The sequence below is a fragment of the Symphalangus syndactylus genome, chromosome 5 (assembly GCF_028878055.3).
Source record: "Symphalangus syndactylus isolate Jambi chromosome 5, NHGRI_mSymSyn1-v2.1_pri, whole genome shotgun sequence".
NCBI lineage: Eukaryota > Metazoa > Chordata > Mammalia > Primates > Hylobatidae > Symphalangus > Symphalangus syndactylus.
In genome coordinates this window covers 57,126,172-57,149,449 of record NC_072427.2, presented here as the reverse complement: position 1 = coordinate 57,149,449, position 23,278 = coordinate 57,126,172, and the positions used below count along the sequence as shown (strand labels likewise).

The 23,278-nt window shown below is 41.6% G+C and overlaps 1 protein-coding gene across 8 annotated transcripts in view; it reads right to left on the bottom strand.

Moving 5' to 3' along the window:
• MTMR10 (myotubularin related protein 10) overlaps positions 1–17,919 on the bottom strand; it is a 74,944-nt gene extending 57,025 nt beyond the window's left edge. For 7 of the 8 annotated variants that reach the window (XM_055278552.2, XM_063640259.1, XM_055278549.2 and 4 more), the window contains exons 1-4: positions 17,448–17,906; positions 16,777–16,837; positions 1,956–2,092; positions 69–141 (exon numbers count right to left, since the gene is read on the bottom strand). In XM_055278552.2, coding sequence (XP_055134527.1) covers positions 69–141; positions 1,956–2,092; positions 16,777–16,837; positions 17,448–17,507 — 331 coding nt within the window. In that variant the 5' untranslated portion in view covers positions 17,508–17,906. Of the gene's footprint in view, positions 1–68; positions 142–1,955; positions 2,093–16,776; positions 16,838–17,447 lie in introns of all 8 variants that reach the window. The other variant, XM_055278548.2, reaches the window with a different exon arrangement.
• Between the last annotated feature and the right edge of the window lie 5,359 nt (positions 17,920–23,278).

Here is a 23,278-nt window from a genome sequence, read left to right as displayed (position 1 = left end):
GTATGACTTTTCAAATAATACTTCCAGAGTGGAACTGACTTTTAGAGTATGTACAGAATACTACGTACCTGTGACAATTTGCTCAATACATGTTAAAGGGACATCATGTTCACCAAGAAGAAGGTTTCTGTAATGGAATTTCTGGAATAAAAAATTACGTTCATATTAATTCTTTTCCCAATAATCTCACAATGGTAGTATAAGCCTTCAACTGTGATGATAAACTGTGATAGTTATCTCTAAAAAGCACAAAAAGCTTTTGTCTAGGTAGCTAGGGCCATTCCAATGTTAACAGATAGAAATTAGGTTAAAATGTACACAACAATCTCATTATAATATCTAAGATAGGGAATATCATCAATCACCTTACCGGCAAGCATTTGCATGTCTAGATCTGGATAAGCTGGCCACAACATATTAAAGAAAAAGGGGCTCTTAGGTCATCAGATTTTAAATGGGTAAAATCATGTTTGATTTTCACAGTGAAGATTTTAAAGTGGAAAATAACTATCTTTTTAAAGCACAAAGTCTACTAGAAATAAAAATCTTTAGAAAAAGGTTTTGCATGTTCAAACTAAGGACATAGTTAACACTATCAATCTGCTGTCAGTAGGGCACTGGTTTACTTTTTTCTAATAGTGGTACTGGATTTAAGCTGTTCCAGGTATCTGCTTCTCATTTATAGTGAAGGCTGGGGCCAATGATCATTATGAAGCCAAAAACAAAGAGAAATACCCAAGCCTACATCTAAATAAGCTACTGTCCCTACACAGTGGGTATCTTTAAGTGCCTTAAATTTAGTCTAAATATACCTACATAAGACTGTAATGAACACACAAATATATAGTACAATAAATATTTGTACAGTATAATAAATAATTATGGTAAATTAGTGAATGACTACATGAAATATACTTACATTAAACTATTAGATCCTTAAATTTAAAAGTTTACAGTTCATATGCCAATATTTCATTAAAGAACAATTACTATAAAGAAAGATCTAGGGGTAAATGTGTATAACACTTTATAAAACAAAATACAAAATGGCTGACAGAAAAGTCCAGGGTTTTTAAGTTAATCAAATGAATGCCTGAACTTCTAAAAACCAAAATTATATGGAACTATTACTTTCCAGTAAGAACATAAAATAGCAAGAGGGCTACTAAAAACTGTTAAATAGATACTATTCTTCACTCTTCCTAGAAATTAGAATTTAACTTTTTAGGAAAAGAACTCTAATTAGTTAAAAAAAAAAAAAAAGTAGCTGGGTGCAGTGGTCTGTACTCCGGCACTTTGGGAGGGGGAGGCAGGCAGATTGCTTGGGCTCAGGAGTTCGAGACCAGTCCGGGCATCATAACAAAACCCAGTCTCTACAAAAAAATACAACAGTTAGCCGGGAGTGGTGGCATGCACCTGTAGTCCCAGCTACTCAGGAGGCTGAGGTGGCAGGATAGCTTGAGCCCAGGAAGCAAAAAGAGGGTGCAGGGAGCCGAGATCGTGCCACTGCACTCCAGCCTGGGAGACAGAGAGAGATCCAGGCTCAAAACAAACAAATCAAAAACCCAACAACAAAAAAAACTATGAAATCAGTAAAATGTGTGGCATTTACAAATCATTTAGCAAGCAACCTTTTCTCTTTATGTCATTTTTATAAGCAGGTTAAAAGATCTGCAAGAGAGGGAATAACTTCCTTAATGAAAAGGACATATAATGAACGATCACAGAGGATAAATAAAGCAAGGTGACTTACAATCTTCTCACTAATTATACTCCTCTAGCAAGTTCCAACATTCTTCTTACACTTTACTTTAAATCTTAATATAATTTATCCCAAACACTGTATTACCTAATACTTTTACTATAATTTTTCCATACCTATGTTTTATATAATAATATGTACCACTTAGAGTTGAAAGCCTGATACAATGAAACAGTGTACAAATAAAACACACCTGTAATGGCATTGGGTCATCTGTAATAAAGGAGATTTTGAAGTTACTGCATATCAGCTTTCCCCACAAATCGTACTGGCTTGTGTCTGTTGCAATGCATTTTCTCACAAAATTGACTTCATTTACGACAATTTCTCCTTTAAAAAAAGAAAAATATTTTTAAGCTACTTTGTCATAAAATACCAACGGTCTTTGTGGGACCTAGAAGGAGTGTTTCATGAGGACAAGGATGAGGATAGTAAAAACATTCACCAATTGCCCACCAGGTGCCAGGCACTGTATGGTCATAAAGTGAACAGTAATGACAAGGCATTGTTCTTCAAGGCGTAAAACTGAGGCAAAAATAGCTCAGGGGTCTGAGCTGGTTGAACTAGAAAGGCCGATCTGAGTGTACTTTTTTCCTATGCCATACTACCTCTCATTATTTATCTGCTGGAAGACTTTCTGGAGAAGAAATAAACTACACCTGCTCCTTCAGAGTATTACTTGATGGAATATTTGTGTTTTATTAACACATGACTTGATCTCTCAAACTAATGCCTTTGATTCCTTTTGTAAGGAATGAGAAACAGAGCTCAGCTTCACTGAATGTAAAATGTATTCCATAAAGCCAAATCAAGTTTCCTTCTGCACTCGGATTATAACTTAGTAGGCAACAAAACCTTAAAATATAGTTTGAGTTAAAAGGAAAGGTTAAAAGAAATAAATATAAGAAAGTAATATAAAAGTTATAATGTGCTTTTGAAAGAATACTTTTCTACAATTTATTTAAAGCTTGGTCATCATTAAACCTTAATTTCAAGATCTAAAAGTCAACTAGACGCAGAACATTTTAAGCCATCTGTCTCCAGGGTCAATGGTAGAAAAGTGAGTGTACTGATCCACTTTGCCTGTTTCTTTCATTATAAAAACCTTTAGCCTGATAGAATGTTTGCTGACAAACTCCAAACTCCTACCAATTCATGAAGAATGAAACCATAGTCTCAAAACAATCCTCTCTTTGACAAATAGGTTATGACAAATTTAAGTTGCAATAATAACTTTTATTCGAAGTTCTTAAAAATGTACAAGGCTAGTTTTAGTAACTGCCCCTTAACATTTACTTAAAATCTGTTCATGTCAAATTCACAGTGCCAACAGCTTGAGTTAACTTCCATTTTGAAGACAAGCCTCCCTCTCATGGCTGGGAGCCCTGCATACCCAGCCAGCTACAGTCTTCCTCACCGTCACTGCTCTGCCCATAGTGGAGGCCTATTAATCCCCCATGGGACCATGCTTCTTCCCATTTCATGGGATATTCTTTCATTCTACCTTAGTCCAACCACTGTCTAGGGAAAGCCTCTTAAAAAAAAATCTTCCTATCTAGATTAAATTCACATATCAAAGCACTGTTATTTCCAGCACTCATCATAGCTACAATTATATTTGTATATTTTTTAATTAATGCCTACATTACCCTCAGGATTATATGCTCCATGAGGGTAGAAGATGGACTGATTTTATTCACTGCTGAAATGTTAGTGCCTAGGACAGTGTCTGGCACAGGGTAGGTGCCTGTGAAAAGAGTGCTGAATGCGAGAATGAATAAAATTACTTCATGACACATGGTTCTGTCCACCATGAGTTGGGCAGAAGTTGTTCTATATAAGAAGAGAAACTAGTAATTCAACATGGCTAAGCAGCCAAGCGGGCTGGAAGATAAGGGCTGTTTGGGTAAATGATATGTAAGTTAGAGAAAAGTCACAGAACTGCCACTGCTTGCCTACATATGCATTAAAGAGCTATAAATAGGACATCTGTCCTGCCTGATTCCTTCAACAACCTGTAAGGTGAGGAAGGCAGATGGTTTCCTTAATACACAGATAAAGGATTTGCACCCAAAGAAGTTAAATCACTTTCCTAAGATCTTAAAAATAAGTAGTAGACTTGGCACTTATAACCAAGTGTTCTGACTTCAAATTCAATAGTCTTTCCCTATAATTACATACAATTAAATGTACTGTAGTGAGATATAGCAAGTACAAAACTTATTAAAGTTCAAATATTGGCCTTAACTGAATTCTAATGAGAAAAAAAAAATTTAAGATGACCAAATATATGTATATATAGATGCACTGAGTAATTCAAATACATAAAATTTAAATCTTCTCTGGCTCCTTGAACATAAACCTTACCAATTCCCATATCAGATTCTGGGCCACTGAATACTCAACCCTTTCTCCTCTCCAGTAAATCTTAGATACGAATTATAAGCAGGCTCTCAATTTAAACAACTAAACTAACCATGCCAGTTCAGATAGAGGACATAGCCCTGTAACAGTGACTTCTTTACACGGAATCATCACATACTGTGCCACCTTAGTAAACTCATCTAAAAACAGACTCTTCAAACGTTGCTACAAAAATTCATCCAGTTCTAAGACTTACGATCCATACAAACTTGTTATGCATGTTATACTGAAATAAAAATTCACTTAAAGGCCGGGCGTGGTGGCTCACGTCTGTAATCCCAACACTGTGGCTGAGGCGGGTGGATCACCTGAAGTCAGGAGTTTGAGACCAGCCAAGCCAACACGGTGAAACCCATCTCTATTAAAAACAACAAAAAAAATTTAGCCAGGCATGGTGGTGCGTGCCTGTAGTCCCAGCTACTTGGGAGGCTGAGGCAGGAGAACTGCTTGAACCCAGGAGGTGGAGGTTGCAGTGCACTCCAGACTGGGCAACAGAGCTAGACTCCATCTCAAAAAAAAAATCACTTAAACAAACAAACTACCATATGATTCCAGGTTCCTGAGAAGGGAAGCAGAAGTAATAACAGGAAGGAAGAGACAGAGCTTGTGTGGCAGGGCCTTGTGGCCACACTAGTACCATAAACAAACTGTATTTAGGAGTAGAATGCCCATGGACAGCCCTTCTTCTCTAGAAGCCAGATTCTTTTACTGATGCCCAAATGTTAACGTATCAAGCCTATGAATGCAGTGAGAATGAGACAAAGAAAAGGAGGAGAAGGCCGGGCGCGGTGGCTCACGCTTATAATCCCAGCACTTCGGGAAGCCGAGGCGGGCAGATCACGAGGTCAGGAGATCGAGACCACGGTGAAACCCCGTCTCTACTAAAAATACAAAAAAAATTTGCCGGGTGTGGTGGCGGGCGCCTGTAGTCCCAGCTACTCGGAGAGGCTGAGGCAGGAGAATGGTGTGAACCCGGGAGGCGGAGCTTGCAGTGAGCTGAGATTGCGCCACTGCACTCCAGCCTGGGTGACGGAGCAAGACTCCGTCTCAAAAAAAAAAAAAAAAAAAAGGAGGAGAATATACTTAGTGGGTCCAACAGATGGTAAACCGTGGCCCACGGGCCAAATATAAAACCTTGCTTTTGTAAATAAAATTTTAGTAAGACAGCCATACTCATTCGTTCATGTGCCATCTATGGCTGCTTTCACAGGACAAAGACAGAGCTGAGTACTTGAAACAAATACCTTATGGTCCGCAAAGCCTAAACCATTTACTGCACTTCACAGAAAAGGTTTGCTGATCTCTGTGTTAGAGATGGTTACTAAAGTGACAACTCTTAAAATTGTCTGAAATAAGGTTTAGAAGATACAACTGGGCATGTCCCATCTGAAAGGTGAGAAGTGAAGTACCTGAGAAGCAGGTATTTTTGATCTGCAATGTTGTAGCCATTTCAAAGAGCTCTAGAGGATCACTCACAGGAGTGATGAGGACAGACAACCTTCCTACTAGAATGTGTCCATGCGAGTCAAGTCAAAAGATCCCTTTCTCACCAATGAGCTACAGCACTCAGCAGAAAGTAAATATGGAAACCAGGTTTAACTGCTGTACTACCCATACTCCATCAACAAAAAGCAAAAGCAAGAATCTGGAAATGAACCCCGAGGGGCTAGATTAGAGTTTGAGATAGCAGAATGAACTTATGCTTGCCTTAATAAATACACAAATAGAGATGCAGTAACAGATGTGTGTACACCTGGGTTGGTACATGTGTGTATGTTTTCTAGCTCTGCCCTCTGAAAGTGCTAAAAGCAGTGATGCTCCTGCAACAGCATGCACACTCAGTACCCAGATCTTGCTTTTAAAATACCATTTTCCAATAAAAAGAACCAGGGCTCTTTAGAGAAATGGCTGATTCCAAGGCTGGGGCAGGGGAAACAGAAGATGAGTCTGTAGCCTCTGGTAATGCCAGAATACCAGAAAATACAGAAGTGGGGGTGAAAAAAAGCGGAGGGATGGCATTTCCAAAGGATATAAGAGCCAACATGAAATAACTCCCAATGGCCAAAGCTGGAACAATCTGAGCAACAAAAGAAATAACAAAAATGCCCGATTAGAAAGTAAATTAAAAAGTATCTGTGGCTGGGCGCGGTGGCTCACGCCTGTAATCCCAGCACTTTGGGAGGCTGAGGCGGGCGGATCACGAGGTCAGGAGATTGAGACCATCTGGCTAACACGGTAAAACCCTGTCTCTACTAAAAATACAAAAAATTAGCCGGGCATGGTGGCAGGTGCCTGTAGTCCCAGCTATTCGGGAAGCTGAGGCAGGAGAATGGCGTGAACCTGGGAGGTGGAGGTTGCAGTGAGCTGAGACTGCGGCCAGCGCACTCCAGCCTGGGCGACAGAGCGAGACTCTGTCTGAAAAAAAAAAAAAAGTATCTGTGAATCCATACTGTTGTAAACAGATGACTGAATAATAAATAAATGGCAGAGAAGAGACAAATCTTCCTTACAGAAGAATTCCAATTAATAAATGTAGGAGGAATAAGGGAAACAAAATCATGATTAGAACATTACTAGATAGATCAAGAAACTATCATGGACTCCATGTCATAGACTGAATGATTGCTGTGTGCAACATGCATTGATGAATGCTAAATTCAGAGAGCCAAACTTTAAGGAGAAACGGGTTATTTGTATAAGCACAATGCTATCTTCCCGAAAGTATTGACTAATTACTGTGGTAGTTTTAAGGTATGCCCATAAATTCGTGATTCTCCTCTCTCCAGGAAGTAGAGCTTAATTCCCAATCCCTTGAACGTGGGCTGCACTTAGTGATTTGTTTCTAACAAACAGTACAGAAAAGGAAAAACAGTCACTTTCTAGAGGAGAAACCTGACAGATACCACTTTAACCTGAAGTGATCAAGGTTAACCTCACCAATAATCAATCATGTTGATGTCTTGTGCCTGCTCACATGACACAAGGGCAAAGGATACCACCTCTGCGGGTCTTTCCCAAAATCCATAACCTCTGCTTAATCAAAAGAAAACATCAGACAAATCCAAACCAAGAGGCATACTACAAGACACTACCTGAACAATAATCTTCCAAAGTGTCAAGGTTTTGTTGGGGAATCTGAAGAAAGGGTATCCACAGATTCTTCTGTTATTTGCAACTTTTCTCTAAGTCTGAAATTACGTCTACATTTTTAAAAGTCAATTTGATGACGTTTCTAGGGGGTGGTTTGTTAGAACAGAAATCTAGTAATTATAAAATTTTTCCTTTTGTTTTAGTATATTTCTATGTTTAAAGAGCTTTAATATATATTATTTGGGGCAAAATAAAAATCTCATTCTCACGCCTGTAATCCTAGTACTTTGGGAGGCTGAGACAGGCGGATCACTTGAGGTCAGGAGTTCGAAACCAGCCTGGCCAACATGGTAAAACCCTGTCTCTACTAAAAATACAAAAAATTAGCTGGGCCTGGTGGTGCGCACCTGTAATCCCAGCTACTCAACAGGCTGAGGCAGGAGAATCGCTCAAACTCGGGAGCTGGAGGTTGCAGTGAGCGGAGATCACGCCACTGCACTCCAGTCTGAGTGACAGAACGAGACTCCATCTCAAAAAAGAAAAGAAAAAAAAGAAAATCTAATTCAACAGAAAAAAACATGTCAAGGTCTTGAAAGACAAGATGAAAAAGCTGTCACAGACTGAGACATTCAGAATAAGGAGACACGACAACTAAATGCTATGTAGTAGCCTGGATGTGAACCTGAAACAGGTAAAGAACATTTGTGGAAAAACTAGGGAAATGTGAATAAAACCTGCAGTTTAGCTAATAGTATTGTTAGTTTCTCAGTTGAGCTAAATTTACCAAGGTTACATAAGCTATTAACATTAGCGGAAGCTGGCTGAAGAGTTCACATTAACTCTATCCTCTTTTGTACAACTCTTACAAATTCAAATTCATTCCAAAATAAAACTACTAAAGAAGAAAATAAACAAGAGACACAACCTTAACAACAGCCAAAAAAAAGAAAAAAGAAAAAAAAGTGAAAGAAGGACTCTCTGGGCCAGGGTCTTTTAAGCGTCACACAGCCTTTTCTTACAGAATGGAAATGAGCCCTTGGAAAAGAGCAAAGAACAGAAGTACAGAGGGATACAGGGGAAGAAGAAAGAAAAGAAGGACACTTCTGAGGATATGCTACGATTGGGTCTTCCTATTACAATAATTAAGTGTCGAGTTAGTGACATGAGTTTTATTTGATAATGCTAAATATTGTTCACGCAGAACCAGTCTTTAAAATACTTGGATCACGTAGCACAACTGTCTGCTCACGTAAGTTATTTGTTCATAATTTAAAAAAAAAAAAGGAATGCTGAAGAGGAGCTGTCATAAGCTCCTGCCATGCACTGTAACACTGTGGGCCGTAAAACTAGCTTATACACAGGGAAGAAAAAGAAGACACAAAGTGGCCTCTTCCCAGATAGGATATATAAAAAGAAGGTACTGAGACTGCTCTTGTTCACATGTTAAATTAAGTGACCTTGAAGAGAAAACTCCTAATAAAAGCTTCAAAGCTCTAGAGGATCTGAAGTTTTCAGGGAGACTATATGCCTGTGCTTTTTATGCAGTAAAAGGGTGGAGTGCTTTTTATGCAGTAAAAGGGTGGTGTGCTAGAGACGGCTGGCTGGCCTGCTTGTGAGAACCCACCAGACTCAACTCTTCCAGCTCTGTGCTATGCCATCAGCCACAGTGGGACAATTTACAGCACCAAGCACTTCCAAGGATGCCACAAGGAAGCCTCATGAAGACAGAAAAAGCAGGAAATTAGCGTCAATGTGTGGTAAGCAAAAACCTTCTAAATTAGAAGATGATGAGCCAAAGATTTCTACTACCACCTGGGAAGAAATCAAGAAATCCAAGTTTATTTTCTCCAGACCCTTTCATCTGTAAATATAAATAAGAAGGGAAATGCAATTATAGTTAATAAACCTCCAAATGATATGGCTAGGAAAGTTTTTAACTCCCTGAGGACCTCAAAACCATGCTGTATTATCTTTCCTAACACCTTATACATTCAGAAATTCAGCACATTTGATGTACAGAAATAATGTTTCCCATACATTTTAGCTTGGAACACAGTTTAAGGCAAACTCTCACAGCACACGTGGCTAATTAACCTGTCGGATGTGCAGAGGCCAAAAGCATAACTTGGGCTTTTAACAGTAGGGTGACTGCCCCAGTTTGTCTGGGACAGAGGGGTTTCCCTGGGATATGGTACTTTTAGCACTAAAACCAGGACAGTCTCAAGCAAACTGGGACAAGCTGGTCACCCTAGCTTTAGGTAAATTCAGGAATTAAAGTGGCTCAAAAGTTATTACAGGAAATTGAAACTATGTGGAAGATAAACACAAAATATTTAATGCTGGTACTAACACACAATATAAAAAAGCAAGTACCATATCCAGTGAGTAGCACGCAGGATGGGGCAGGAGGAAGGATATAGTGCCGATCTCAGGAAAAATTGTAGAATGAAATCTTGAAGGAAGAAGAGCATTGAGATAGTAGAGAATGTGTGATAATAACAGTAACAAGGTCCTAAATAAGGAATAAGGCATCTGGAAGAGACCAAGGAACCAGCATGATTGAAGCAAATATCAATATTGGAAAATAGTGAGAAATGAAGTCAGTGAGGTACAGTGTTAGCAAATTACGAGGTTAAAGAATTTGGATTTTATCCTGCTTAAGTAGGATTTTATTTATGGAGGTTCATGAATGGTATTGATAACGATAGTGAGGAGTTTGGAGGAGTAAGAAACTGCTGGCCTAAGGTACTGCAGCAGAAGCCTAAGGAATGGACAGCTCCAAACATTCCTAAGGCTCTACCGGTAAGGTATAAAGCTAATGCTAAGATAGTACAGTTACATTGTTCACTGTTCTGAGGGCGTGTTACAAGTCCTTTGGTCTTTCAAAAACAATGTATTCACAAATTAAAATACTACAAAAATCAGTCTACAATCATCTATGAAGCCTACCCACAAAATGGAAATACATAAAATACTTAAAAGATAAAGTCTTTGCCTTTAAGGAATTCACAATCCAACTGAGGAAATAAGACGTATGGTGAGGCAGAAAACAACAACAGTACGGGCCAGTGAGCATGTAAAAAAATAAACAAGACATCTATACAACAATGGCTATTTTCATTTCCCAGATGGCCCATGGTTGTATGCTTTTCTGATCCAATTACAAAAGACTCTGACAATCACTGCATTCATTATCTAATAGTTAATCTCAAGAATGAAAGTGCTGTGAGCACTGTAGATGGGAACAGGGAAAGAACTGAGCTGACGCACAGCGTCAGCACAGGGGCCCAGGCTCAACTGGCACTCAAGATTCAGAGCACAAGCATTTGTTTCCGGAGATCTTTCTTGACACCACTGCCCTATCCCAAATCTGGCTTAGGTGACCTTTCTTTGAGCTCTCACTACCTTTTCTCTCCTCTACTGAAGCATCTCTCCAGTGAACTGAAACTGTCTAAGAACAGAATCCCATCTCCTCAGCATTTTACTCTTCTGCCAAACTGCATCAAGCACACACTCAATACCTGCAGAACAAATTCATTATCGTTAGTCTTGGCATTTCATCTTTTCTCCCTTAAAAAAGAGCATGCCCTGGGGTGAGAAGAGAGCAAAGGCCATTAAGCCCCACTCACTGCAAAACTTACTTCCTCAATACAAAGCTGCTGGCATTTCACCAGACTGTGCTTCGGCACAGCCAGCAACAGGAAGCCCACTACCTCCCCAAGACATTCCATTTTCTGGCAGCTGAAATTCTCTGAAAGTTCTTCTGCACGCTGGGTCAAAATCTGTCACTGTCGTGAAAACGGCAAAGACAAGGAGAGAGCTCTTTTTACTTCACTAGAGAACTCCCTCTAGGCTGACATTCAATCTACTCCCCAACAGTTCCAAAGCATAAATCTGTACCTTAGTGTCACCAGTGCAGCCAGGTGGGCCGTGCTGCTTAGCAGTTAGTGGCACAGCCTGGGAGCCGGACACAGAACTCTGGCTCTGCCTTGCTAGCTGTGTGACACTGGGCAAGTTACTTAACCTCTGCAAACCATAGTTTTCACATCTGTCAAATGGAGATAAACTGGTATCCTAGCTGACAAGACTGTTATGAGGATTAACCTGCAAGCTATATTAGTTAAGGATCTTCGTTCAAAGTACGTTCAGAAACATGCCTGGTAATAGCCTAGCAAAAAGAAGAATACAAGGCTTTTGTGTCACCTGGTCTGCAAGGACAATGAAACCCAGGGACTTCAACACATTAGTACACTCCTTTGGGGTTCTTCACTCTTTTCAACAGATTCTTCTGGAACTGTGGCCACTTGTAGCATTACCAAAGAGGACCTCTTCCCTTAGTACCAACCTAACAATATCCAGAGGCAGACCTGTGTTCATGCTTGCAGTCCAGGGTGGGTTATTATCCTTGCTGGCCACACTGGAACCCAATGTTGGGTGGAGTTAGTTAGGAAAGGATAATTTGTCAAAAGAGGGATAATGCATTTTTCAGAGAATGGTGGAAGGGGGCTGGGTGTGGTGGCTCATGGCTGTAATCCCAACACTTTGGGAGGCCGAGGTGAGCCAATTGCCTGAGCCCAGCAGTTCGAAACCAGCCTGGGCAATATAGTTGGACCCCATCTCCACAAAAAATACAAAAATTAGCCAGGTGTGGTGGCGCATGTCTGTAGTCCTAGCTACTTGGGAGGCTCAGGTGTGAGGATCACACCACTACAGTCCAAACTGGGTGACAGAGCGAGACCCTGTCTCAAAACACAAACAAAAAAATGGCAGTACTCCTAGGCAGACAAAATAATTAATGTTCTCTGTGTGAGAGCTCACAAAATTGTATCTATAGTATTCTAATAATCTCATCTAGTAGGTTCTAGTTTAGATTCCAAACCAGGTATAGTGCAAAACTAATTTAAAGGACCAATACAGAGTTTTTAACCTTATAATTTTGTTAAAAACTTTTTTAAAGCTACAGCTATTATCACCAACATTTAATAAAAAAAGTATCTATTCCAAGTAAGTTAGAAGAACATAATCTCAGAATAAAAGACAATCTTTTATTTTTATTTTTATTTATTTTTTTATTTTTTTGAGATGGAGTCTCGCTCTGTTGCCCAGGCTGGAGTGCAGTGGTGCAATCTCGGCTCACTGCAAGCTCCGCCTCCTGGGTTCACGCCATTCTCCTGCCTCAGCCTCCCGAGTAGCTGGGACTACAGGCGCCCACCACCACACCCGGCTAATTTTTTGTATTTTTAGTAGAGACGGGGTTTCACTGTGTTAGCCAGGATGGTCTCGATCTCCTGACCTCGTGATCCGCCCGCCTTGGCCTCCCAAAGTGCTGGGATTACAGGCGTGAGCCACTGCGCCCGGCCAAGACAATCTTTTAAATCAAATAAATTTATCTTCGTTAAAGAAAGCTGCACTTTTCTTAATTTTCTCATTTTGACCACGGGCTGGTAAAAACTTCATCCAAATCTGATACCAGGCCCTGGCTGGAATCTGGGAACCAGAGATCCAGGTCACAGTCTTCTACCTTGTCAACAGGCAGCTTAGAGCTCACCCCAGGCCTTTCTGCGACACAGGCACACGAAACCTCCAGCATTCTCCCTATCCAGGACAGACCTGGCACCTAGGAGATACTCACATCCTCACTGAACCGACCCACCAGTCCAGCAGCTAAACAGGACACAGTCTGGCATTACATGCTCTTAACAAATATACACTGGAACACAAACATATATACACACACGCACTTTAAAAGTCGAACTCAATTTTCAAGTATTGGAGTGATTTTACACACATACAATATAATCACTGAAAGAATGAAATTCACATAATGAGGAAGATAAAGCCTACACAAAAGCTGACTACTTTGACAGGGTACTCTATTTCAATTCCAGGCTCAGACATAAATCTCTTGAAATATCTGGCATAAAATAACACAGTCTTCCCTTTACTCCTAAATCTGAAAGTTAGTCTGTGTGTGTGCATGGCTAAGGTAACAGTTTAAGCCAGGTGGTCTGAGAGGTCCTTTCGTTCAGTCCCTCAGTAAACATCTCAGTGTCTACCACATTCCTGGCACTTTGTGAGACATCAGGACCACAAAGTTGAATTAGGCACAATACCCATCTCAAAGAGTTTCATGAATCAGGAAAGCTAAAAATTACTAACATAAACCACAATCTAAATTAAATTACTAGTCATTTTCTTCTGTTTTCTTTACTTAATAAAAGATGAGGATCATTTTGAATTTAGCCTTAAGTTCCAACAGTGCACATGGTGACAGCACACAAATAAACAACTGATTTTGTGTTCTAATTTTCATCTGCTTATTGAATTAAAAGTTCAAACTTTGGGCAACTGAAGTAGGATACCTTTGGACCCAAGGCATTACGCCAAAGCAAAGCATGCAATACCATATCTCTAACAATTACTTCTTTTTTTTTATTTAATTTTTTTTTTAAGTTCTGGGATACATGTGCAGAATGTGCAGGTTTGTTACATAGGTATACACGTGCCATGCTGGTTTGCTGCACCCATCAACCTGGTCATCTAGGGATAATGCCGGGAATTTTAAGCCCTGCACGCATTAGGTATTTGTCCTAATGCTCTCCCTTCCCTCATCCCCCACCCCCCACCCCCACCCCCCGGCAGGCCCCGGTGTGTGATGTTCCCCTCCCTGTGTACATGTTGAACAATAACTTCTGCCTGTATATAGCCACAGGTGATGTGGCCAGGTTTTCTATTGATTCTGATAGTAACAAAGGCAAGAACTATATTATTCACTCCCTCTTAGTAAAAGCCCTAGCCTAGTCTAGGTCTTTAGATCACCAATACTTCAGTAACTTTCCACTTGTCTTCCAGATTTCATGGGTACAGCAGTAGGCTGCAGGCCAACAAAGAGCAAATGGTGGCAGTGAGAGATGTGACAGGCGAGGTGAGGCAAGAAACAGAGACCACAACAGGGCAGCCAGACAGGACACAGCCAGGATGGGTGCAGGAAGGCCAGAATGAGAGGGTAAGAACAGAAGGGGAGAGGAAGGGGGCAAAAGACATCCTAATTCAGGACTGGCTAAATGTTGGGTAAGGACAAGTCAGGTACAAACAGAATGCTGGGTGATAGAGCCATCATGTATGCATGTTCAGATTTCAGCTATGATTTGGCCGCCAATGCAATAAAAATTAACACAGGTCAGACAATTCCTTAATGGGCAACTAAAAGGTTCAGACTTAGTGTTACAGCTCTTTTAGAATTTCTCTAAAAATAATTTGGATTTAGCTGCCATTTCTGGCACAAGAAAAGCACAGTCAGAAACTGGGTTTACAGTTTCCCCAGAAAACTCTGACTTTTAGCAATTTTATAGAATTGATAACCCTCAGTGAGAAAGTTCTTCAAGTTTATGCATACTTAGTAACACCTTTTCTTAGCATATATCTTAAATTTAAAAGCTAATTTTAAAAAAGTGGCCAGGCGCAGTGGCTCACGCCTGTAATCCCAGCACTTTGGGAGGCCTAAGCGGGCGGATCACCTGAGGGCAGGAGTTCAAGACCAGACTGGCCAAAAGGGAGAAACCCCACCTCTACTAAAAATACGAAAAATTAGCCAGGTGTGGTGGTGGGCTCCTGTAATCACAGCTACTTGGGAGACAGAGGCAGGAGAATTGCTTGAACCTGGGAGGCAGAGGTTGCAGTGAGCCGAGATCGCGCCACTGCACTCCAGCCCGGGTAAGAGTGAGACTCTGTCTCAAAAAAAAAAAAAAAATTTTAAATTAAAAAAAAATTAAAAAGCAAGCACTGACATTTACAGCTAAGACCATGTTGTTTCTGAGTGTGAAATCATAGTATGCAGAGTGAAGGAATCAAAGCCTAAGAACCAGGCCTGTTCAGAGTAAACGAAGTCAAAGTTCAATAGCTCACAGGCACTCATTCAAGATGAGTACTGTTTCTCATCCCTGCATTTTAAATGCTCAGAGTGACTAAGACTAAAACAGAGCACACAGGGAGCAACGGTTACTTAGTAATTCTACTGTTCACTCTGAGGAAAAGTACAAATGATTAATTAGTACACACTGTTGAGTGAAAAGCACTAACAAAATCAAAGGAAAATATTTATGACTCCCATAGTAAAGTTTAAAAAACACTTTTTAAGAGTTAGCATCTATCACATGGAACCAAAGTTTGGTGTTTTTAATATTTTATTCCTATATAATATTTAAAATTTTAAAGTTTCCACATTTGTTCAATTTTAACCTACAAAATTCTAATTATTTTCCTAAATTTGGCTTTAAGTAATGAGTCAGATTTTCAATGTTGATAGTAGCCACAAAAACTAGTATTTGATTTCAGTTTTTTTTTTTTTTTTTTTTTGAGATGGAGTCTCTGCCGCCCAGGCTGGAGTGCAGTGACACGATCTCGGCTCACTGCAAGCTCCGCCTCCCGGGTTCACGCCATTCTCCTGCCTCAGCCTCCCGAGTAGCTGGGACTACAGGCGCCCGCCACCACGCCCGTCTAATTTTTTGTGTTTTTAGTAGAGACGGGGTTTCACCGTGTTAGCCAGGATGGTCTCGATCTCTTGACCACGTGATCCACCCGCCTCGGCCTCCCAAAGTGCTGGGATTACAGGTATGAGCCACCGTGCCCAGCCGATTTCAGGTTTAAAACAGGCTTTCCTAAGTATCTGGCTACTTCCCCTAATAATCACATTAAACAACTGACTTTTCCTAATTATTATACAATTCAAAATACCATATCAATATTTTGTATGCTCTAAAACAAACTCCTTTCTACCACCAATCCCTACTTCTATCCCTAAGGTCACCTACAGTAAATTTTGTTCTAAAGCAGTGATTCTCAATTGTGAGATTTTTGTCCTCCAGAGGCGGGGGACAAAAAAAAAAAATTGGCAATGACTGGTGGCATTTTGGTGTGGCAACTAGGTCGCAACCAGGTAGTGGGGGATAAGGGTACTACTACTGGCATCTAGTGGCAGGACAGCCTGCCCCTCCAACTATGAATTATCTGGCCCCAATGTCAATTAAGTGTCTCTGCTGGGAAAAGCCTGGTTCTAAACTGAAACAAGCAAATTTGCAAATACAGCTGACAACTTCAAAAAACAATTGCCAGGCAAGTAATTCAAAGTTCACTAAGCTCTGTTATTGGTACAGAGACACATGCATAATAAAGGCGTCTTTTTATACTATCAAAATGCATTAAAATGATGACTATTAATCATTAATGCAATAAGTGGCAGACAAACACGTCAGCAAAGAGTACTTTTACTACGCAAGCAATTAAACATATACATCTTTTCAAAAAGAAATTCAGGAGACAAAAAAGGAAATGAGGTAATGACATTCTTGACAGTTCCTTTTTCTCCTCTCAGTCACTAGATTTTTAACTGGAGAAAGTTTAATGAGAGAAGGGAAGTTAACCACATGATACTAGTCGGCAGAATAATCTTAAACCAAAATACGTTGCTAAAGTTATCTGTTAGAATCCTAACTAATGTTTACCTGGCAAAAGGACTGGCTCCAGTTTTTTAATCTTCGGTTCCGAATTGATCTTATCGTCAGTCTGAAATATATTAGCAAAATAAATCAAAATCTCAATCCCCCCCACCCTCCGTAAAATGCTACAGCAAATATTGTTTTCTAAGTGATGACACATGCGAAAGACACATAGCCCCCATTTAAATTCTTTCACATATTAACTGAGCTCTTTTTAAGATCTGCTCATTACCGACTTGGAAGCCTGATAATAAAAAATATTTAAACTGCCAGTGTCGCTTCCAGGTGTTCACGTTTATGACAGACGGGTAACCGCCTCGACCAGTGACCCCCAAGCGCTGCAATCATGCTGGCGGTCATAGGAGGGACGGTCGATGGGTTGGAAACTAAAGAAAACCCCAGCTCCCAAGGCTCCCCTGGGTCTCCACACTCGGCGAAACTACGGACGACAGGACTTCGGGCAGAGAATGGCTGCAGAAGAGTTTTACAAGTTTTCGCCGAGCCAGCAGGGGCTCCCAAGAAGGCGCATTTCGCCGCGCCGGGAATCAGGCAGCCGCGCTACTGAGGGCAGGGAGACGCGCGCAGCATCCCGGGGTCCTCCAGTTCCCGGGGGTCGGCCTGGAGGCTCCACGGAAGCGCAGAGGAGAGTCGGGCGCTCGCGGGAAGGGGTTGTTTACCTGGGGCGGCGGCAGGAGGTAGGACCTGAAGGTGGGTCTGGGCGGCTTGAGGGAGAACATGGTGCCGCCGCCTTTTCGCCCCGTTGCCGTCGTGGGCCAGCTGCAGCGCCGACGCCTCCGGGCGTAAAGCTCTCAGTGCGGCCGCCCAGGCCACTTCTGCGGCCAGCCGAGCCGGGCGGACTGACGGGCGGGGACACGGCGCAGCGCCCGCCCGAGTGGGGAGGGGCCGGGCACAGCCAGGCCGACGCGGGCGCCGGGGCCCATCCCCGGAAGGGGCCCGGTGCCCCGCCCCAAGAGACGGCGCGCGCAGGACCGCGGCCCGCCGCTCCCAGGCCGTGTCCCGTGCTAGTGCCGGAACGCAGCGGTGGCGCCGGGTGCCCGCTGGCGGCCCCTCAACCGGGGCGCCGCGGAGAGCGGAGCCCGGCAGCCATCTCAAGAACGTGGCCTCCAGAGGGTCCTTCTACGGCGGCCCGCAGGGGTCAGGCGGCCCGCGGGGGCCTACGGCGGCCTGCGGGGGCCACGGCGGCAGCGGTGGCGGCCTGGGACGGCGGCTCAGGGCATCTTCTGGCCGGGCTGCAGTCCTGGGACAGTTCCCTTGACTTACACGTGGGCCGACTTCGCCCTCCGGCCCGGGCGAGCATTGTTTTGAAGCTCTCGAGGAGGAGCCCAGGGTAGGGAAAGGGGACTCGGGTCCAGAGATCAGGCAGTCACCCCGTCTGCGCCCAGGGTGCGAGGAACCGGCACTGGGAAAGTGGGCCGGTGCCGCCAAGCACAGGTCACTTCTCAGCTCTTACCGTAATTCTGACTGGAGCAGATTTTGGTGGGAGGGGGCTAGTGGCGTTACATTTTGGTGAATCTATTACTTGAGACTAGGTCCTTCTTATACCTTGAAGAATCAAACCCCAATCAGCATTTTATGATTAATGCCACAAGGAAGCTTCCATGTAGCCATACCAGTCACAATCATACTGATGAGTGTTACTCACAGTAACATTTAACAATTTCAATAAAGATTCAGAAAGTTATTCTTTTTCGGAAAATTGTTTATCCTGGATTTAGAACTCTACTGCTCTTTCAGGTTAACCTGTTTGAATTCCACTCTGCCCAAGAACCGTAACCATAATTGTATTTTTTAAAGAGTCAGGGTCTCACACCATCACCTGGGCTGAAGTGCAGTGGCATGATCAGGGCTCACTGCTGCCTCCACCTCCTGGGCTCAAGTGATCCACTTGCCTCAGCCTCTCAAGTAGTTGGGACTATGGGCGTGAGGCACCGTGCCTGGCCATAATTGTACTTTAAAATGTTAGTTCCATTGGATTAGAAATGTTAAAATCACTGTCGTGCACACTTTTTAAAAAAAATTTATGAATATGCTGTTGTTCCTCTCTATATTCAATGGATATTTTCTACAAATACTCTTTAAGCAATAATTGGCTTTTTCTTTACACTTAAATAACTCTGTGATTTGGGTTTTTCTGTACAAGTTTTCTTAGGATCTGCAACTCTAATATGTGACCATACAACTGAAAGGTAGAAAAACTCTATTTCCAGATTTATTATTGTCTTAACACTAAATTTTATGACATTTCCCAGATATCTGGTTGTATTAGTCTGCTCAGGCTGCCATAACAAAATACCACAGGTTGATGGCTTAAAGAGCAGACATTAATTTCTCACAATTCTGGAGTATAGGAAGTCCAAGATCAAGGTGTTGGCAAGGTAGGGATCTGCCTGACTCGTGGTAGGCAGACAGGCGAGGGCTCTCTGCCGGATTTGCAGATGGCTGCCATCTCACTGTGTCCTCACACAGTGCGGGGAGGGTATATAACAAGCTCTGTGGAATCTCTTGATGTCTCTTCTTGTAAGGACGCTAATCCTATCAGATTAGAGCCCCACTCTTATTACCTTATTTAACCTTACTTAATTACCTCCTAAAATCTCCAAATATAGCCATACTAGGGGTTAGGGTTTCAACATTAGCATTTTGGAGGAACATAATTCAGTCTGTAGAACTAGTTTTATTACCTCTTCTCAGACCCTGATGCCCTTGACTATGCCGTATGTTTGGTGTTATTGCCTATCCCCTGCTTTTGGCTCTAATGTCACTATTTTGTCCTGCTTCACCCATTTTTCTGTTTTTGTTTGTTTGTTGTTTGTTTTGTTTTGAGGCAGAGTCTCACTCTGTCACCCAGGCTGGAGTGCAGTGGCGCAATCATGGCTCACTGCAACCTCCGCCTCCCGGGTTCAAGCGAGTCTCCTGTCTCAGCCTCCCAAGTAGCTGCGATTACAGGTGTCCACCACCACCCCTGGCTAATTTTTGCATTTTTTTAGTAGAGGCGGGGTTTCACCGTGTTGGCCAGGCTGGTCTCAAACTCCTTACCTCAGGTGAACTGCTGAACTCGGCCTCCCATCACCCATTTTTCTGACTACACCTCTGTTTCCATTATTGGATCTTCTATCATTGGAAATGGTAGCATTCTCTAAAGATCACTTCCTTTTCCCTATCAAGAAAAAATAAAGCTAACATTTCTTCAATACTGATCAGGTGCTAGGAACTTTATATATTCATTCAGCACTCATTCAGTGAACTCATGAATTTGTATTGAGTACTAACATTGTGCCAAGCACTATTCCAGACACTAAGACAAAGTTTCTACTTTCATGGCATTTTCATTCTTGGTAGAAAGGTAAAAAATTAATATATGGCATGTCATGAGTGCTGTGAAGAAAAATAAAACATAGCGAGAAAAAGGTGGTTCCATCTTTCATTGGGGAGTTGGATATGGTCAAGGAAGGACTTTCTGATTATAGGACATTTGAGCAGAGACAAAAGGAGTGAGGGAACAGGCCAAGTAGATGAGAGGAGGAAGAGCATTTGGGACAGAGAAGATTAGCCGTGCAAATGGCTTGAGGTGAGCGCCTTCGAGGCATGTTTGAGGCCAGTGTGGCTAAAGCAGCCTAATGCAGTCAGGGAGGAGGGCAGAGGGAAACACAGGCCAGATCACAGAAGCCCCCAAAATTGAGAAGATTTTACAAGGTTTTGAGGTAAGAGTGCTATGATCTGACTTACGTTTTAAAATAATCATTTTGACTGCTGTAGTGTGCAGCAGGGTGGCCTTTGGAAGACCAGTTGGGGCCTGTTATAACAGTCCAGATGAGAGAAGGTGATGGTGATAGCAGTGGAAGTAGTTAGAAGTGGTTATACATAATGTCTGCAAAACGAGGCCATTGCTTGAGTATATGGTCTTTTAAGATGACTACTAAGTAATTTAAGACATCTGTTTCTTGAGGGAGAATTGTGGAAAGATGACAACAGCAGCATACTTTTTCAATCTCTGCATAAAAACAGACAAAGCAACTATATGGCGAAACCAAAACCCAATGACAACATCTATAACAAATCCAAGTGAAATGGTATCCCTTGATCTTAAAAATATAAACGTGTGGGAACAAACCAATAGCAGTAATATGGCAGTAATAAGTAATAAGACCCTTGTGGTATCAGCATAGAGAATCAATGAAGCATCTGGAGAACCCCAAAATAGCTGAAAAGTGTTCCCTGGAAGGTCCAGCCAGTCAAGTTGAGAACAGCAGCAGAAACAGGAAAGGGTATTTGCCTTCTCTAAAAACATGAGAATTCAGGAGACTCCTGGTAAAGTCTGGAGGGGCTGGAGTAATGTAGCTGCAGGAACTCTTGAAACTAATCTCCTAGGCTTCCTTCCAGAATGGCAAACTGTTGGGCATGGTAACAAAATTGAGTTAAATAGAGACAATAGAAAGAAAGGAAAAAGAAGTTCTAGATAAAAATGGAAAACCAGGAAATCTCCAAAAGTAAGCCAACTTTTAAAATAAAAAAAAAAGGAATGAAACCCACAACACTACGCAGTAAAAACAGAAGTTCTCTATGAAGTTAGGAAAACTAGGCCAGGCGTAGTGGCTCACGCCTGTAATCCCAGCACTTTGGGAGGCCAAGGCGGGCCGATCACTAAGTCAGGAGATCAAGACCATCCTGGCTAACACGGTGAAACCCCGTCTCTACTAAAAATACAAAAAATTAGCCGGGCATGGTGGCGGGCGCCTGTAGTCCCAGCTACTCGGGAGGCTGAGGCAGGAGAATGGCTTGAACCTGGGAGGCAGAGCTTACAGTGAGCAGAGATAGTGCCACTGCAATCCAGCCTGGGTGACAGAGCAAGACTCCCCCACCAAAAAAAAGAAAGAAAGAAAAAGAAAAGAAAAACTATCCTTAAAACTGCCTCCTTCAAAAAGTTCAAGAAAACCAATTTCACATAAAAATAATCACATGAAAGTATGGAAGTCAAATCACATAGAAAATTATTGTAATGAAAGAGAATAAGAACAAAATAGCACTCATATCCACAATAAAAGCACACCAGAAAGGATGTCCACAAGACAGATAAAAACTAACATCCGCTATTTCAAAATGAGCCAAAAGATACTAAGAAAATGATATGAAACATGAAAAGAACTATATAAATCGGAACTAGAAACATTCAAACTGAAATGAATAAATTCAAAATAGAATCAGAAATCAGAATCTGAAATTAAGAATAAAAGAAACCCAAGGATTGGTAAACACAATTGATTATTCTTTAAGGAAGATGAAAAGGAGAAAAATTCTAAAAAATCAAAAATCAATGAAGGAAGTTAAACAGATTAGAAAGAAAGTCTATATATTGAAAATAGGCAAAGGAGAACTAACAAATAGATAATAGGAGTTCCTGGGGGAAACAAAAAGAGGGAGGAGATAAGGAAACAGAACAAATACTACAAACTGTAGTTTAAGAAAACTTACTTGAAATTAAAAGAAAATATTTGAAACTACATATTGAAAGAACACATTGCACCTGAGAACATTGATCTGGGCTTACCAGCACTAAGACCCATTCTTCTAAACCTACTGGGCCTTCAAGAAACAACACTGAAAATTTCTTTGGATATCTAGACAAAAAAAGCAAGTGACTTTTAGATGAAAGAAAATTAGATATTACCAGACGTTTTGGCAGCAATGCCTTATGCCAGAAGAAAATGGAGTAACATATCTAAGGTACTCATGGAAAGAAAATGTGAGAGAATAATAATTACGGCCGGGTGCTCAAGCCTGTAATCCCAGCACTTTGGGAGGCCGAGGTGGGTGGATCATCTGAGGTCAGGAGTTCGAGACCAGCCTGGCCAACATGGAGAAACCCCGTCTCTACTAAAAATACAAGAAATTAGCCAGGCATGGTGGCACATGCCTGTAATCCCAGCTACTTTGGAGGCTGAGACAAGAGAATCACTTGAACCTGGGAGGCAGAGGTTGGAGTGAGTTGAGATCGTGCTATTGCACTCCAGCCTGGGCAACAGAGTGAGACTGTGGCTCAAAAAAAAAAAAAAAAAAAAACCCAAAAACCAAAAAATTACAATGGATTAAAATACATCACATATATTTAAATCCATGAAGTCATAATGGTGTTTAAATAAACTAAACTATCAGTCACCTGGAAAAATTCTGATTTCCAGATTTGTTATTGACTGAAATGTCACATTTTCCAGATGTCTAGTTGTATTAGTGTGCTCATGCTGCTATAACAAAGTACACAGACTCTGGCTTAAAGAACAGAAATTTTTTTCTCACAGTTCCAGAGGCTGGGAAGTGTAAGACCAAGATACTAGCAAGGTAAAGGTTCTGGTGAGGGCTCTCTGCCTGGCCTGTAGACCACCTTCATCCTTTGGAGGATGGTAGAGAACCAATTCATTGTTTTTAAAACTGGCAAATAAATGGGAAAAATTAATCAGTCATTATTTCTGCTGTGTAGTATGAACTATACCAC